At 51.0% G+C, this 14,788-nt stretch overlaps 1 protein-coding gene across 1 annotated transcript in view; it reads right to left on the bottom strand.

Annotated features, from left to right (window-relative positions):
• Positions 1-14,788, bottom strand: part of SLC7A5 (solute carrier family 7 member 5) — a 43,467-nt gene that overhangs the window by 8,838 nt on the left and 19,841 nt on the right. Inside the window, exons 3-8 of the mRNA XM_063334795.1 lie at positions 6,476-6,581; positions 5,677-5,721; positions 4,173-4,296; positions 2,989-3,092; positions 2,107-2,203; positions 1,601-1,750 (exon numbers count right to left, since the gene is read on the bottom strand). Coding sequence (XP_063190865.1) covers positions 1,601-1,750; positions 2,107-2,203; positions 2,989-3,092; positions 4,173-4,296; positions 5,677-5,721; positions 6,476-6,581 — 626 coding nt within the window. The remainder of the gene's footprint in view (positions 1-1,600; positions 1,751-2,106; positions 2,204-2,988; positions 3,093-4,172; positions 4,297-5,676; positions 5,722-6,475; positions 6,582-14,788) is intronic.

A 14,788-nucleotide genomic window follows, 5' to 3' on the forward strand; every position in this document is an offset into this window, starting at 1 on the left:
CTAGACAGGCTGGGGAGCTGGGCGGAGAAGAACCTCATGAGGTTCAACAAGGACAAGTGTAGGGTCCTGCACCTGGGGAGGAAGAATGTCAGGCACCAGTATAGGTTAGGGGTGGACCTGCTGGAAAGCAGCTGTGAAGAAAAGGATCTGGGGGTCTTGGTAGACAGTAAATTATCCGTGAGCCAGCAATGTGCCCTTGTCGCCAAGGTGCCCAATGGAATTCTGGGCTGCACAGGGAAGAGTGTGGTCAGCAGGTCAAGGGAGGTCATTCTCCTGTTCTTCTACTCTGCACTGGTGAGGCCACAACTGGAATACTGTGTCCAGCTCTGGGCTCCCCAGTTCAAGAAAGACAGGGAACTGCTGGAGAGAGTCCAGCATAGGGCAACAAAGGTGATGGAGGGATTGGAGCATGTCCCTTATGAGGAAAGGCTGAGAGAGCTGGGACTCTTTAGCCTGGAGAAGAGAAGGCCGAGGGGAGACCTTATTAATATTGACAAGTATCTAAAGGGTGGGTTTAAGGAGGATGGAGCCAGACTCCTTTCAGTGGTTCCCAGTAACAGGACAAGGGGTAATGGGCACAAGCTGGAACATAGGAAGTTCCGAACAAATATGAGAAAAAACTTCTTTACAGCGAGGGTGACAGAGCCCTGGAACAGGCTGCCCAGGGAGGGTGTGGAGTCCCCTTCTCTGGAGACTTTCAAGACCCGCCTGGATGCAGCCCTGAGTGATGTGCTCTGGGCAATCCTGCTTTAGCAGGGGAGTGGGACTAGATGATCTCTAGAGGTCCCTTACAACTCCGGAAAAAAAAAAAATTCCGTAAAAAAAATTCCGTGAATTCAGCAGCAACCAGGGCACATGACGGAGCATCTCGCTGCCGTTTCTTGGGGGACTCGGCCACACTGCTCTGAGCAGCGCACCCGCTGAGAGCAGCCCAGCCTTTACAAGAAAAACCAAAAACCAGAGGAAATGCCCCGCAAAGAGTTACTTTGGGAGGGCACCGGTACAGGTCTGCGAGTTTGTTTCTGTCTGGCTGCCTGTTGCCTGGCAGAGACCTGAGTGTGCAGGGGGAGAGTGAGAAACATGCCTTTAAGGCAGGCAGACATGCTTGTGGCTGACATGATCTTGGCCTCCTCCCAGATGGGACACGGTACTGCCAAGCTGGCCAAGGACAAAGAGAACAAAGTTCTCCTCTCTGCAGGCGTGGGTTTGTCTGCTTTATTAAAAAACTATTTTAAGTGAATTCCACGATGGTACAGAGTGTTTCACTGAGAGCCACAGCCTGGGATTTGTCCTGGGGAACATGTTAGTCACCGAGAGCTTCCCACTGGGCTACCCCACCAGAACACCCCGCATCTCCGTCACCCAGAGCCTCCTTCACTCTGATGTCCCCACGGCCATGGCAGCTCTTTGTCCTCCCGCATTCGGCAGATTTCCCTGCAGCAGGGACACCCGCGTTAGCTACAACACACCGTTTCCCCCCGCAGGCTTGCGATCCCAGTCCCTCTTCACGCAGGACAAGCAGCCCTACTTGCTGAACCTTCCCTGGTGCTGAGAAGGGACTCAGGGAGGACCCACCACGCGATCGCCGCACTGTTCTCACCTTGATGGGCCTTTCTAGCTCTGGCTTCTTGTAACGCAGCCACATCATGCCGATGATGGCCAGAGCCACACACAGCCAGTTGAAGAAGCTGAAGAAGTTGATGACTGAGAAAATGTTGTTGGAGAAGGCATAGAGCAGGGTCATGACGCACTGCATCCGGAAAAAAAAAAAAAGCCATTCGCAAAGACAGTAGGCAAACCCACGTATGTTACAACACTAAATACAGGTATTTTAGAAGAACTATCTGCCAGGACAAGAATCGCGTTGATTATTTTTTACATAGTTAAGCTATTTTCAATCGGTGCCCGGAACAATTTCAAAACAGAAGGAGTGGAATATGAGGATATGATGAGAAGGAGATGGGTCTATCCTCTCCTGTAGGCGTGTGCAGGAATGGCTGTGTCTGGAGGTGGTGCCCAAGTAGCCCCTCTCCAACCACACCGATGGGATCCTACCCCCAACCCATTTCTCAATACCAGATCATCACCACAGAGCCAGGTGCTTACCGTAAAGACAAGGGAGGGCACGGGAGTGAGAAGCCTGGGGTGAATCATAGACAGGATTGAAGGCAAGTGTCCTTCTCGGGATCCCACGAAGAACAGCCTGAGGTGGGGGAGACAGAGCAGTTACCACCTTCAGCCCCACCTTCAGCTGGGGTTTGTCTTCAGCAGAAAACAAGCGGGGACAGCCCAAGCCCAGCCTAGACAGTGCTGAGGCAGCAAGACTGAAACGTCCAGGCTCCACGCAGGTTTTCCACCTTCGTGGCGCCCCGCAGAACGCCAGCAGTGCCCTCTTGCTAGTCACTGGTTCAGGAGTGGGGCCCTCCAGGATCAGACCCCAGCACAGGGTGTTCTGCACATACACCGTTAAAAGTCCCTGTCTTAGAAGGAAGGCTGGAGATGGACAAAGAACGCAAGAAAAGATGTATTTTGCCCTCCTTTCCAGCGAGAGCAATTACGCAACTTTCCTAAGACAAATCGGGCGGTGTGTGTCAGAGCTGGAACCTCCACCGTCCCCATCCTGCCTTGTCCTCTCTCCCCTTTCTGGAGCGATTCTCAGCCCTGAAGTTTCATAGGTTTCTGCTTTTCATTAAAGCCACTTTCTCAGGCAACATCACTGAGCCCCAAGCCTGTGTTTGTTTATGTTCTAATAACTTCAACAGGACTTTGCCTGAGGAATAGAAGACTAAGACCACTGAAAGGGTTTTTCCTTTAAACTGGATATGGTTTTAAAGTCTCAAATTTTTTTTTTTGGGCCTTCCCCACGTGGTCTCCAGGCCCTTTAGACTTCGTGTCTAACCACAGCTGCTCTTTGAAGGACAATTCCCAACGAAGACACATTAAGCATGGCTTATAAACAAAAACCACAAAATTGAGCAAGAAGCCTACCGGGAAGAAGTGAAGAGAGATCCATTAACGGATCCAAAGCACGACAAGCCAACAAAGACGGGTATGATCCAGGACATGACGCCAAGGTGATAGTTCCCAAAATCCTAAACAGGGGGCAACAAGACAAGACAGTTCACACCCAGAATGCCCAAAAGGACTCCCAGCTGCCTACAAAGATTTAGTATTTGTAGCAATCTGAATAAATGACGTGGCTTAGTGCTGAAGGTGTTGCGGAGTTTTCCATATTGCCACGTGCTGCTCCTCCGTCCTGAAAAATCATATTGTGGAATGACAAACAAACAAACAAAAAAAAATCAGCAGAAAGCCCTTCCCTCAAGAGTCAGGACACAGCATTTATCAGAAAAGCTACCCAGAAGTTCAAGACCAAACGGAAACCGCGAGGAGATTCAGAGAGGCAGCTGTTGCCAGCTGCTGGGTAAGGACCTGGGACACAGCCCCGGGGGATGCAGTGACCTGGAGCTGTAGTTTTATATCACAAACTGACCCCGCGCTGCTTCACTGCGAAGGCACACAACTAGGGCAACCCAACCAAGCCTGGCATCTCCAGTAGCTCAGCACCGGGTATGTGCAGCCTGGAGCGGGGCTGGGGACTAACCCAAAGGACGGAGAGCTGCCACCCGAATGGCCCAGACCAGCTCATCCTGGACCGGGAGATGCCCCTTCAGGCACCGAACAATCCTGGTCACGCTCAGTTTGTGAGATCATACCACGCTGCTCACTTCGGAAGCAATCAGGATTCTGACCCCAATGGCATTTTAATTAATAGAAGTATTATTTTTTCTGTCTTAATTAAAACAAGGAAGATACAGAGAGAGAACAATCTAGTTCAGTATTGACTGAATGACCTTTTCCCATAAATACCACGCTCTGGTAACTGATGATAAGTCATGAGGCCAGCAGCAACCTTGCATATTTACGAATTAAGAGCAGCGTTAACTGTCTGCCCACCCTTACTATTGTCCGTGATTAATCCCACTTGGTATCACACTGTTCTTCCCTGCTCCCGTCACAGTTGCTCTTTATCTCCTGTCAAACACCACTTTTTTTGTAAGCAGCCACGATCAGCATGGAACAAACTAGGAGACTGTATGCGGAGATCGTTAAGTCTGATTTAACCAGCCCTGGACAACAGATGAGTCACATCAAAAATGCACCTATCTTACCACAGCCACGGCTTCGGACGTCAGCATCTGCTCCGTCGACAGCGTCGTGAAGTAAGCCAAGTTTGTCAGCACATAAACCAAAGTGACTACAGGTAGCGAGATGATGATAGCCAGAGGCAGGTTTCTAGGAAGAAAGCATAGATTGCAATGGAGCGCTGCAGTTCAGAGAAGAGAGCTGTTGATGCCAGGGATCGGTGGCTCGTGCTGCAGCCCCTCCTGCGCTCGCTTAAAGTTGGCTCAAGCCGTTCTGCTCTTTTTTGGCTCTTCCGCGCGTCCAGTTTCCCAGCCACGGGCTGCCCCCCTAGGAGAGGAGAGGATGCCCGCACAGGACCAGCCTGGAGGCTGACAGATGTAGAAGGAAGGATTATGGCTGAAGGGACTTTTTGCATGGAGAGACTCTGTCTGTCTGGGCAAGCAGTAATTTAAGATCACCGCAAAGGCAATTAATTAAAAATAACCCCCCGTGTCTCTTGCTAGCCAGCAGCACTACCGCATGCGTTCTCTTCGGGGCAAAGGAGAAGCGTTTGTGCCGGTGGGTTTCTTGTGGGAGACGGAAAGATCGGGGATTTAGTGGGCAGGTTTTAGGCTCTAACTCTGTGCAGCTGGCTGGACTGCTGACACTCAAAGAAAACAAGTTCAGACACAGTCTGAGTGGGTCTGTAAAGATGAGGCTGCGTTGGTACGAATTTGCCTTTCCAAATAGTCTAACTTCATTTGCGAACGGAAACTGAAAAAGGAAACCCTGCTTGATGCCACGTATAATTGGTCTGGTGGAGCTCAAAGCCACAGGAGGAGAGAGTCAAATACCATGACTGCATTCAGAGGACAAGAAAATAATTGCAAACTGCAGAAACCTTCTTATAACTCTGTTTGTCAAGGAAGGGGCGTACCAAATCTGATGCTTCCCAGCAGGCGCTAATCACTGCCAGGGTCAGCCAGGAATGAGTTCTTGCACAAGTGACCCTGAAGCTCATATTGATGGTGCCTCACAGGCACCTTCCCTATGAGAAAAATGACTTCTCGGTGATGTCCTGCTTTGGTGTGGCCCCCCCGATCTCACCAGGTCCCCTGCATAACCCCGAAAGGCACCGGCAGCACAGAAAGCAGCTATTGCTCAAGAGAACAGGAAGACCACGTGACAAACATATGTACGAACAAACACTCCCGTGGAAGTTCATACAGGACAGCAATAAGCCATGAGTGCTTCTTCCTCGCCCATAATTCAGAGAGGTGTCCTGCCAAGGAAGCCAGACTTTGCGACAACACCGATAACATAGTACAGGAAAGCAGTGTAAGCAACAGCCCTTCTCATACAGAGGTTATTATTCCCCTTCCTCTATTCCAGGGAGGAACAATGCTATTAATTTAGCTTGTTTTCTATTTCCCAAGAAAAATTCCTTGGCTTCTGGGCTGATTAACAGCCCCTTTCACACACACGAGGAAGGGGCTTCCCAAGAACATTAGCTTTTCCTCCTGGGGAAGTCATCACAGGACACCCACCTACCTGTAGGGATTTATCATCTCTTCTGTAACAAAATTCAAGTAATTCCTGTAATTTAAAAAGAACGGTGGTTAATTCTGGTTAGTCCATGGAAGAAATGAAGCCCTTCATCTTACTCATCTGCAAGGGAATTTCAGGAGGGGCAGAGAGCCTGACGCCACGATAAAACTTATGAAGGCTGTTGCCTAGTCCAAAACCTTCCAAGTGCAAGCCCCGGCTGATGCCAGTGGATCTAGCACACCATACTGCCGGCTTCCTTGCCGGAGGAGGGGTGATCGCAGGGTGAAGAGCTGGACCCACGAGGCACAGGGCCACCCTCCAAGCGATAAGGATGGCTGCATCTGGCCTGTTTTCACAGCAAATTGAGCAGGCTCCTTGTGCTTGCAAGTGCTCAAGGGGAGTGATAAAGAAGCCCTCCAGGAGCCCCAGTCTGGTGCTCGAAGTAATCTGTTGGCACGTGGCACACCTCTCTTCCGCTACCCAAATCCACCGTGCCCCTTTCTCTTAACACCCCCTAGGAGCTGCACCGAGCATCACGGCGCATCATCACCCGTCATCTGCTGCCTCTTCTAAATCCCACGATCCCCTCCGCTTCTTTGTGCTTAAGTCCTGGCTGGAAGTGGGGTGTGAAGTATGGCTATTAACATTACTAGGCAAACCCAAAGCATCCGCCTCCTCGCCCTGGTCGCAAGAAAGATGGGAAGCCCTGGACCACGCTCTTCCTGCAAACACAACCTGGGGACAAAAGGAATGCACTACAGTATTTAGCACTGAAAAAAAGGAGAGGGGGGCTGCGTCTTACCATCCTCCATAGGCAAAGAGACCGCTGTACAAAGCTAACACGATGTTCCCCACGCCTACTTTTGTGCCTTCGAAGGAGTGCTCAGGCGTCAGGTTTGTCACGTCACCTGCAGAAAACAAAAACAAAAAAGGATCGATGCAGAGGGACTGTGAACCCCAAGCGCCTTTGGTGGGTGTTGAAACAGAAACCTGGAGGCAAAAGCGGCTCTTGGGATACTTAATTACCACGCTGATGATGCATTTCAGGTTATGCTAGAGAACACGTGCACTTATTTCTATTGGGCTGATTCCTCCGGTTTTACAGCGCTCAATTCACAGGGAGTAACACACCAAACGATCAGCCCCAAATATACTTGTCTCAATCAACCGGCCATTATTACCGAGTCCTCAAAACTTTCTCACACTGCAACGTGCTATCGGCGAGGTAATCTCTCAGATATCTTCTCCCCGCGAAGAAAACATTCTGGGGACCTTCCTGCTGGAAGATGCTATGCAAACAGATATTGTCACATTGTCCTCTCAACTGAGAGCTGCTTTCATTCGATAAAAACCCCAGGATTTCCTCCGCTTCCACCAGCCACCCAATAAAGCAGAAACCCAGGATTTCCTCTCGTCCCACCAGCCACCTGATAAAGCAGAGGGTCATGGCAATCCCTTTGATTGTGGGAAGTCAGGTTCTTTGGGCTTGAATATCAGAAGTGAGCTTCTTTAGGACATGAATATCAAAAGTTCCTGTTATGTATCTGCTTTTGAAATAATAAGCCATAAATAGACAACTCGATTGTACCTTTGGTAAGAACTCTCCTGGAGCAGTCAAGGGTTTATTTATTTTGCTTTAAAATGCTCTGCAGTTGTTTTGTTCCCTGCCTTTTGATGTGGAGCCCGGGTGCAGGCCTGGGACGGCGAAGCCACGCTCCCCTCCCCAGCGCTCCCCTTGGTGAGGACAGAAGCGGGGAGCGAGGGAGGATTCGGCAGGGCACATTTGCATCCCGGGCGCCCCGTCGAAGCCCATGTGATTCCTCTTAGGGCATAGATCTTTACTAATCGCCCAGGAGACGGCATCACATGGCAGTCAGCAGGGCCTGGAGCTTAACCCTTCATCTCTTAGCACAAGGTACCCAGGTCGTGCATGCAGGGAAAGCAGAGGGATGCTAACATTCCAGGCATTTTTCCTCTGGGTGGCCTCTCTTCCCATCGCACGCTGGAAACTTTCACTCCCCTATGCCACCAAAAGCCACTTTTGCAGAGGCTGGGTAACAAATACGGATGAAAGGACCTTTCAGTGCCTCGCTCCCTCTTTCTCGAGGTGGGAAATGGGGACTTTTCCCAGCGGCACTATTGGTCTGACGGTGCGCCTTTCATTTATCGGGCTCTGCAAGGGACTGCTCCGAATCTGTGACAGTGACACAGAGCTCTGTGCACGTGGGAAAGCTACGCCTTGTCTTGCCCCCTCTCTACCTGACCCTCCAGCTCTATCCCCAACCTTTCCATCCCCATTGCTCCCTCCGCCTCCTTTCTCCCCCCTGCTCCTGCTGAGTCCTAACCAGGGAAAAAAAGACATTCCCTAGCACAACGTGCAAAGTGCTCTCTGCTCACAAAGCTACCAAGGAAAGTAGCGTCCCTCTGCCCTCCCAGCCGGTTCCTATCCCATTTGCGAGGGGATGCTGTGGGTGTGAGCTACCGAAGAGCCAGGACCGCAGCAGCACCTCATGCACCGGGCACTCAGGTCCGGGAAACCCAGAGCAGTTATGTCCAGCAGGTTTGCAAGGCTCTACTTGTCCTGATCCCACTGCAGATTCCAGTTCTCCACGGGTGTCACCTCGTCCCTGTCTCCCAGCACCTGCTTGCACCAGGAAGGTCTCTTCTGAATCTACCTTGGGACACGCTGGTTGCGTTTAATGCCCCTTCAGCCAGTGAATCTCCTTAGCAAAATGCAGCAATCGTTTTTAAAAAGTGAGGTTAGAACATGTACATCAGAGTGTAACAGGAAAGCAAGGGAACGCAAAGAGACTGATATGAAGTTTAACCTTAATTCCTGGTTGATAGGTTCAGTCATATAGTCTTAATTTAGCATTAATGCCCTGGCCTGGCTGTGAATAAAAAGGCTGAGCAGGAGGTGGGTGTGCACAGTATCACATTCTGCTGGATCCCTCAGGCTCAGCTTTCCTGAGTTTATTTTCTGCCCCCCCGAATAATTACCATTCTAGTTCTTTCCAGGCCTTTTGTTATGGGAATAAGATACACTTTTTGTTAACAGTGACTGTAATTAGCTACTGGAACAGCACACGGATGGGCTAGGAGACCAGGAGAGCTCTCCAGGGGTTTCAAACATCCGTTGGGAGATCTCTTCTCAAAGGTCTGCTCAAGCTCTGCCAGTAGCTCCGCTCCCACCCAGCCCAAGGGACCACCACCTTTACCAGGTCAGGAGGGTGCTCAGATCTGGGAGGACCCAGGGGCACAAGCAGTATCGCGCTGTGGGCTCACACCTCCACTTCTTATCCACAACTGGACACCAGCTTCCACCGAAAGCCTCTTTCTGTCTGTCACAGGGAAAAAGCCCTCAGGCCAAATGTTCATTTTTCTGAAGGCGTCTGCAGGTTTCGCTCTCTGCCATCCCAAACCTCACAGAGAAACCGCGTGCTGGTGCTGCCAAGGAATTGCTGAGCTGCTGCCCTTGCCCAGCTGGCCAGGAGGGGAGGAGAGCATCAGTGGTCCCCAGACCGAAACCACATGCCTGGATTCAGGATGCACCACCCGCTTGGGAACCGCGGGCATCTTCAGCCTCTGGGCAAGGCAGGGTCCGAGCCCAATTGTTGCGTGAAAAGGGGCCAAGCGGTTTTGGCAGAAGATAAACCCCCTGGCATTCTAACACTCCTCGCCGAGGTGGGAGGCCAGGTGCAGCTGGATTTAAGTTCTGAGTGATGCCCAATTCAGCACTATCAGTCCAATCGCCTTTAATATGTATTAAACTATCACGATTTGGATACACTAATAGTGGGCTGCACCTTCAGTCTAGTCGTGCTCCTGAACTAGCACGGCCTCTCTTGAGTCTTTGGTTGCGTTCAGTGAGAAACTGAAATGGCTATCTACTTAAAACAGTGCAATTTATTTAAACAACGGATATACAGGTTCTTAGGATTGCCGGTGATAAATACACTGTCTGCAAAGCACGTGCAAATAAAGATATTTTTAAGTATAAGAAACACGCAACAAAATTATAACTGATACAGCCTGGCTATAAATGTAGGGTAGAGATTCTCTAGAGAAATTTCTAAGTCCCTGAGAAAGCGCTCGGTATAATCGCAGTCTTACCCAAAGGCGTCCCTATGGGGGGGAAGAAAGGCTCAGCCCATCGACTGATCCCGGAAATCAGCGATGGAATTCTTCTTCCCCGGCATCCCCTCTCTCTTGGGCTATTTTTTATACTACTTTTTATCTTCAAAGTGGAGTTTGAGTGACTTTAGTCATACGTACTTTTATCATGATTAATGTACTCAAGGAGGAGTGTTCGCACCTCGGGGGCGGATGGTCTCCGGGATGGAGGTGTGTTTTGGTACATTGTAGTGAGCAAAGTTCGCACCAAGGACAGCATTTCACCAACATTGGACGAAACGTTGGCTCGGGTAGTGTGTAGGCCGCTTATCAGTTCCGTAGTACCGTCTCGTCCCCATATCTGCTATTCAGCTGATGGCCCCTTTTCACCCAACACCAACTCGGTGGCCTGCCGGGCCGTAGAGACACGTTGGCTGTGTGTCAGGAGGACCGCCTGCCCTCCAGGACACACCAGCCAAGAGGAGGGAAAGGCAGCAGGGGAGCGGCACTGAAGCAAGGAAAGGAAGACAAAGCCTGGCATTTCTTTACTCTGTGGGTGGGCGGGGGTGATGGTCGGAGTGATGGATGGGTGGGACACGACTAATTACTCACAAGCCTCTTCCTTGCACCCGCCGCGGCACGCACATAACCCACCTCTTTGAAGCACCAAAACGCAGCTACCGGCCAAGGAGTGGCAAGTCGGCGTGGAGGCAGCCAGGAGAGGAGACCAGGTAGGGAGAATAGGGCTTTTTGCTCCTCCTCAACACTCGAAGGAGCTGACACCCCGCTGCACTCTCCCTGCCTCACCCAGCAAGAGTTGTACCTCTCCAAAAGCTTGCGGTGAGTTTCTGAACTGCACGTCTCTATGCTCCCATCGTAAAACGGATTTCGCAACATGTCAGAATGCAATTAAATACCCAGAGGAGCTGAGATCCAGCTCTTCCCCACTCCAAGGGGACAAGCTCGTATTCTCAGGTGTCTGCCTGACGCACCTTTGCCACAATGTTTGCTTCTTTCACGCTTTATCGCTTCCTGGTTGCAGGAGAGGAGCCCAGGCTCCTTAACAAACGTGCCCCAAAGACCGTACCCCAGCGGAGCAATGTCCTCTCCCACCGTCACCACAACAAGGCTCTGTCCCACCCCACCGACCAGCAGATCACCAGAAAGATAATTTGTGTCCACCAGCAATGCCTTTACAGACATAACGGGCACCACACTATATGTCTTGCGGCCGAAAAAGCCAAGCTCCAGCAGCGATGCTGGAAAGGCATCCCAGATGTCCTCCCACATGGGCCAAGCTGTAAAATACAGTGGGTGAGCTCTGACTGTACCCGCAAATCCTCGGAACAGAAATCCATCGCACAAAGATACCTCCTCTGGTGCAGAGGCCCCAGAGGTGCCCCGGAGGCTGAGAAAGCATCCGAGTACCACCACGTGCCTGCCTTGTTCTTACACGTACCCACTGGTGCTTGCTATTGGCCCCAGCGGGAGACTGGGGACACCGGGTAGATGGCCCGGCACCCTCACTCTTGCCTCCTTCCTCTAATACAAAGGCTCACAAGGACCTGCTGTTCAAAAGGGAGGTATGAACCTATGAACCTCAGTTCCAGACACTCTCCATCTCTCAATCCTGAAGCGCGCAGTTCAAGCCTCCGGACGCCGGAGCTTTGAATCGCAGACCTTGGATCAAATGAAGGGTTACACACCTGCAGGTGAGGCTGCCAAGCGTGGCCTCCGCTGCTCCCACGGAGCGAGAGGTCCGTTAGCAAGAGCATCCCAGGCAAAAGCGTGCTCTGCCCGCTCTCCCGGCTGCCCGTCCTCCCCAGCCCACGCAGCCCCGGCTGCTCTCTAGGCAATGCCCTGCCCGTGCCCGGCACCCCGGCGGTCTGAAACCTGGTTTGAACTGGCTGTTCAACTGCACTCTGCTCTACAATTAACCAAATTAAGGTAACAAGCTCTGACATAAACCCCATTTGCTGATCTTGCCAGCTGCCAAGACTCTGGTAATTGCGCGGCGATGGGTCACCTGGGGCCTTTCTGCGGGAGGGACCTATTTCGGGTCCATGCGCTGCATGTTCAGACCCTTTCTTTGAAAATGTTCATTTGCTCCCCAGTCATGTCCGTTCCGGTTTTAATAGCACAGCAAATCTTCTCTTGCAGAAAGCATTTAATGATAATGAAATATTTTTAACTTGCCTAAACAGCGAGGAGAGGGAACACGGCCATCTAGAGAGCTCAGCGAGAGAAGGGGGGTGCTCTCAGTGCGTCTCGCTCATGGAGGAAGCCAAGCCAGGGAGAAATACGTTGTATATATGAAAAACCCCAGAGGATCCACTCGGCTGTTGAGCCGTTTCCTGAGAAAAGCAGCAATAATTCAATCGACTGAGTCAGAAAAACAAGACGGCAAGAAACACACAGGGGCCAGGGCTAGGAGAGCATCTCTTTGGCAGCTTATGGATCCCCACGAAACGCACGCTCGATAGCCACATGAGGTGTTTGCTCCTCTCTGATCGCTGCCGCTCTGCAGACAGCTTTGCGTTAAGCAGTTTTGAACAGTAGCTGTCAAACTTGGGTCCCATAGCAGATGAGTTTATGGGTCTGAAAGACACCACCAGAAACCTTGGACCAGCAGAGAGGGCATCCATGGAGGAGCCAGAGCTCCTGAGTTCGTCCTCGGTTCTCACCACCAGCTGTGGCCAGGCTCTGACACCTCCCCTCATTTCAACAACTTTCCTCTGTTTTATGGAAAAGTTCCTCTCTCCCCCCAGTGCTGGGAACCTTTGGCAATATTATTTCTCCCCCCAGGGTGAAGCCGAGGGGTCTGGGCTCCTGGATTCACTCCACCCCACACACTACTCAAGCTTCCCAACTCCTCCTTTTGCAATGGTCCACCAGGACGCTACTCGGGCCAGAGTGCGTTTCGTTACCTTTCCCACCTCCTCTGCATCCTGCAGATATCGCCAAAAAAAAAACAACAAAAAAACTTTTCACCCTCCTCTTAAGCAAACACCTCCCGATTTTTGCAACCTTCATGTCTGCCGGCATGGTGTTAGCTGATGAGAAATAAAGAAGCCGACCCAGCAGCAGCGGCACGAGCCCTGGAGTGATGCACGGCACACAAAACGCCGTGCCTCCTCCGGGAGCTGGAAAGCACCGAGGCAGCACAGAGACCCTGGATGAACAGGGTCCCTTTGATCCTTCGGACAGCGTGGAAAACCGTCTCCTAAATGCGCCCATGTCAGGGCAGATTAACAGCAAGGTGCAAACCGTAAACAAACCACCCAGTGGGTTTCCAGCCACTTCCATAAGCTTGGTTTTTTCCCTTTTCATATCTGCACAACAGGTTCAGTCCGCATCCATAGAAACGTGTGATCGAGAATGACAAACAAGAATGTGCCACCTGACCAGGCTCTGGAGGGGCTAACCAGAGCCAACCAGCTTGACGTACGTGCAGGAGAGCCAAGAAAGAACATTTGGGGAGGGCAGATCCTCCTGCCCGTCACCATCGCCTCTAGCACCACAGGCAAGGCCATTCATTTCAGCCCACCAGCTGAAGGCCGTGGGAAAGGATCGATATAAGATGCAAGCAATGGCACGCGTGTGGACACACACAGAGAGCTATCGACTGCTCTGATACACCTTAGGCACGAGCAACTGCTGCTGCTGCAACCAAAGACTTTAGAGAGACAGACAGAGGCGACCCAGACAGAAATGCAAAGAAGCAAATACCAAAGTATTAGCTGCTCTCTAGTTAAATACGTCTGCATCGCTGGCATAGCTGCACTTGGAAAAATGAGATGCCAACAGAGGCTTTCATGTCAGCTGCCTTAAAACCCACTCAGCCCACAGCAGTGTGAGCAGGGTCCCCTGTGGCAAGTCCGAGATGTGCTCCTCAGCCTCCAACGCCAGGCGCCTGCCTTGAGCCAGCCTGGCATTTGGAGGTTTAATTCAGGATACCAAAAATGAGCTACATTTTGGTAGCTACACGCTACAATCCGCAAATCCTTGGATAAAGCAGGTTTTCAAGATGTCAAGGCACATTTCCACCCTGAACAGTTAATGCAGCTACGAGCCTCCATACGCAACGTTAAACAAACAACAGCTCACATCATCATTACAGGCCAAACTTCCAGCCTGTGCATACAGAGCTGCCCAAAAACTCACAGTCATCATAACAAGAGGCACAGGTCACTGACTGCCTGCTTCTCTATTTCGGTTTTGGTTTTTTGTGTGGGTTTTTTTTGGTGGTGGTTGTTGCTGTAATTAAATGCATTTTATTTACTTTTGGACAGGCAACTTTGCACTTGTAAAATGCAGAAGTCCTACCACGCTGAACTCTATCCTTGAATCTGTAATTGCCAAAAGTCTTCTGGGCAGAGAGGGCAGGAAAAAAAAAATTGTCTGAGCAGAAATGAACCACTGCTGACTCCAAACCAGAGCAGGCAAGCTGCGCAGCACGCTAACCTGCCGTGCCCACCAGGCTCCACCATTTGCATTCACCTTTGGCAGGAGAAGAAATCAAAGATTAGAGGGTGAGAGGCCCATAAAACATAATTGTGTTGTATCAACTCTCCAGCGTTAAGATGCCTGATTAATCTCCAACATGTGGTTGATATGATTTAGAGGTGCAGGATGCTGGCAGCTTTCCCAGCTTCCTTGTTCGTGCTCTCCGTCGGTACAGTCTTCCACTCTCCATGTGCTCCGCCAGCAAGAGGGTGAGTAAGGGAAGCACAATAGCTTTCCTTCAAAGCTTACGGCTGGAAAATCATGTTATAGTGGCATTTCTGAATGCCAGTGTAACAAGAAACAGCACGGGCAGCTGCAGGGCATGCTTTTCTTGCAATCTTTTGTGCACAAGCCTCAGCCCCAACTTGCAGGGACACACTGAAAAGCTTGAAGGACGTTTATTATCCATAGGCTTTGCCTCCTGCCTGCCAAAGAGGGATCTACCGTGCAAGTTAGTCATGGGCTGGGAGGGTGAACGCCCATCTGGTTTGGCTTT

Source organism: Chroicocephalus ridibundus, chromosome 4 (genome assembly GCF_963924245.1).
Source record: "Chroicocephalus ridibundus chromosome 4, bChrRid1.1, whole genome shotgun sequence".
In the NCBI taxonomy this organism is placed as follows: domain Eukaryota; kingdom Metazoa; phylum Chordata; class Aves; order Charadriiformes; family Laridae; genus Chroicocephalus; species Chroicocephalus ridibundus.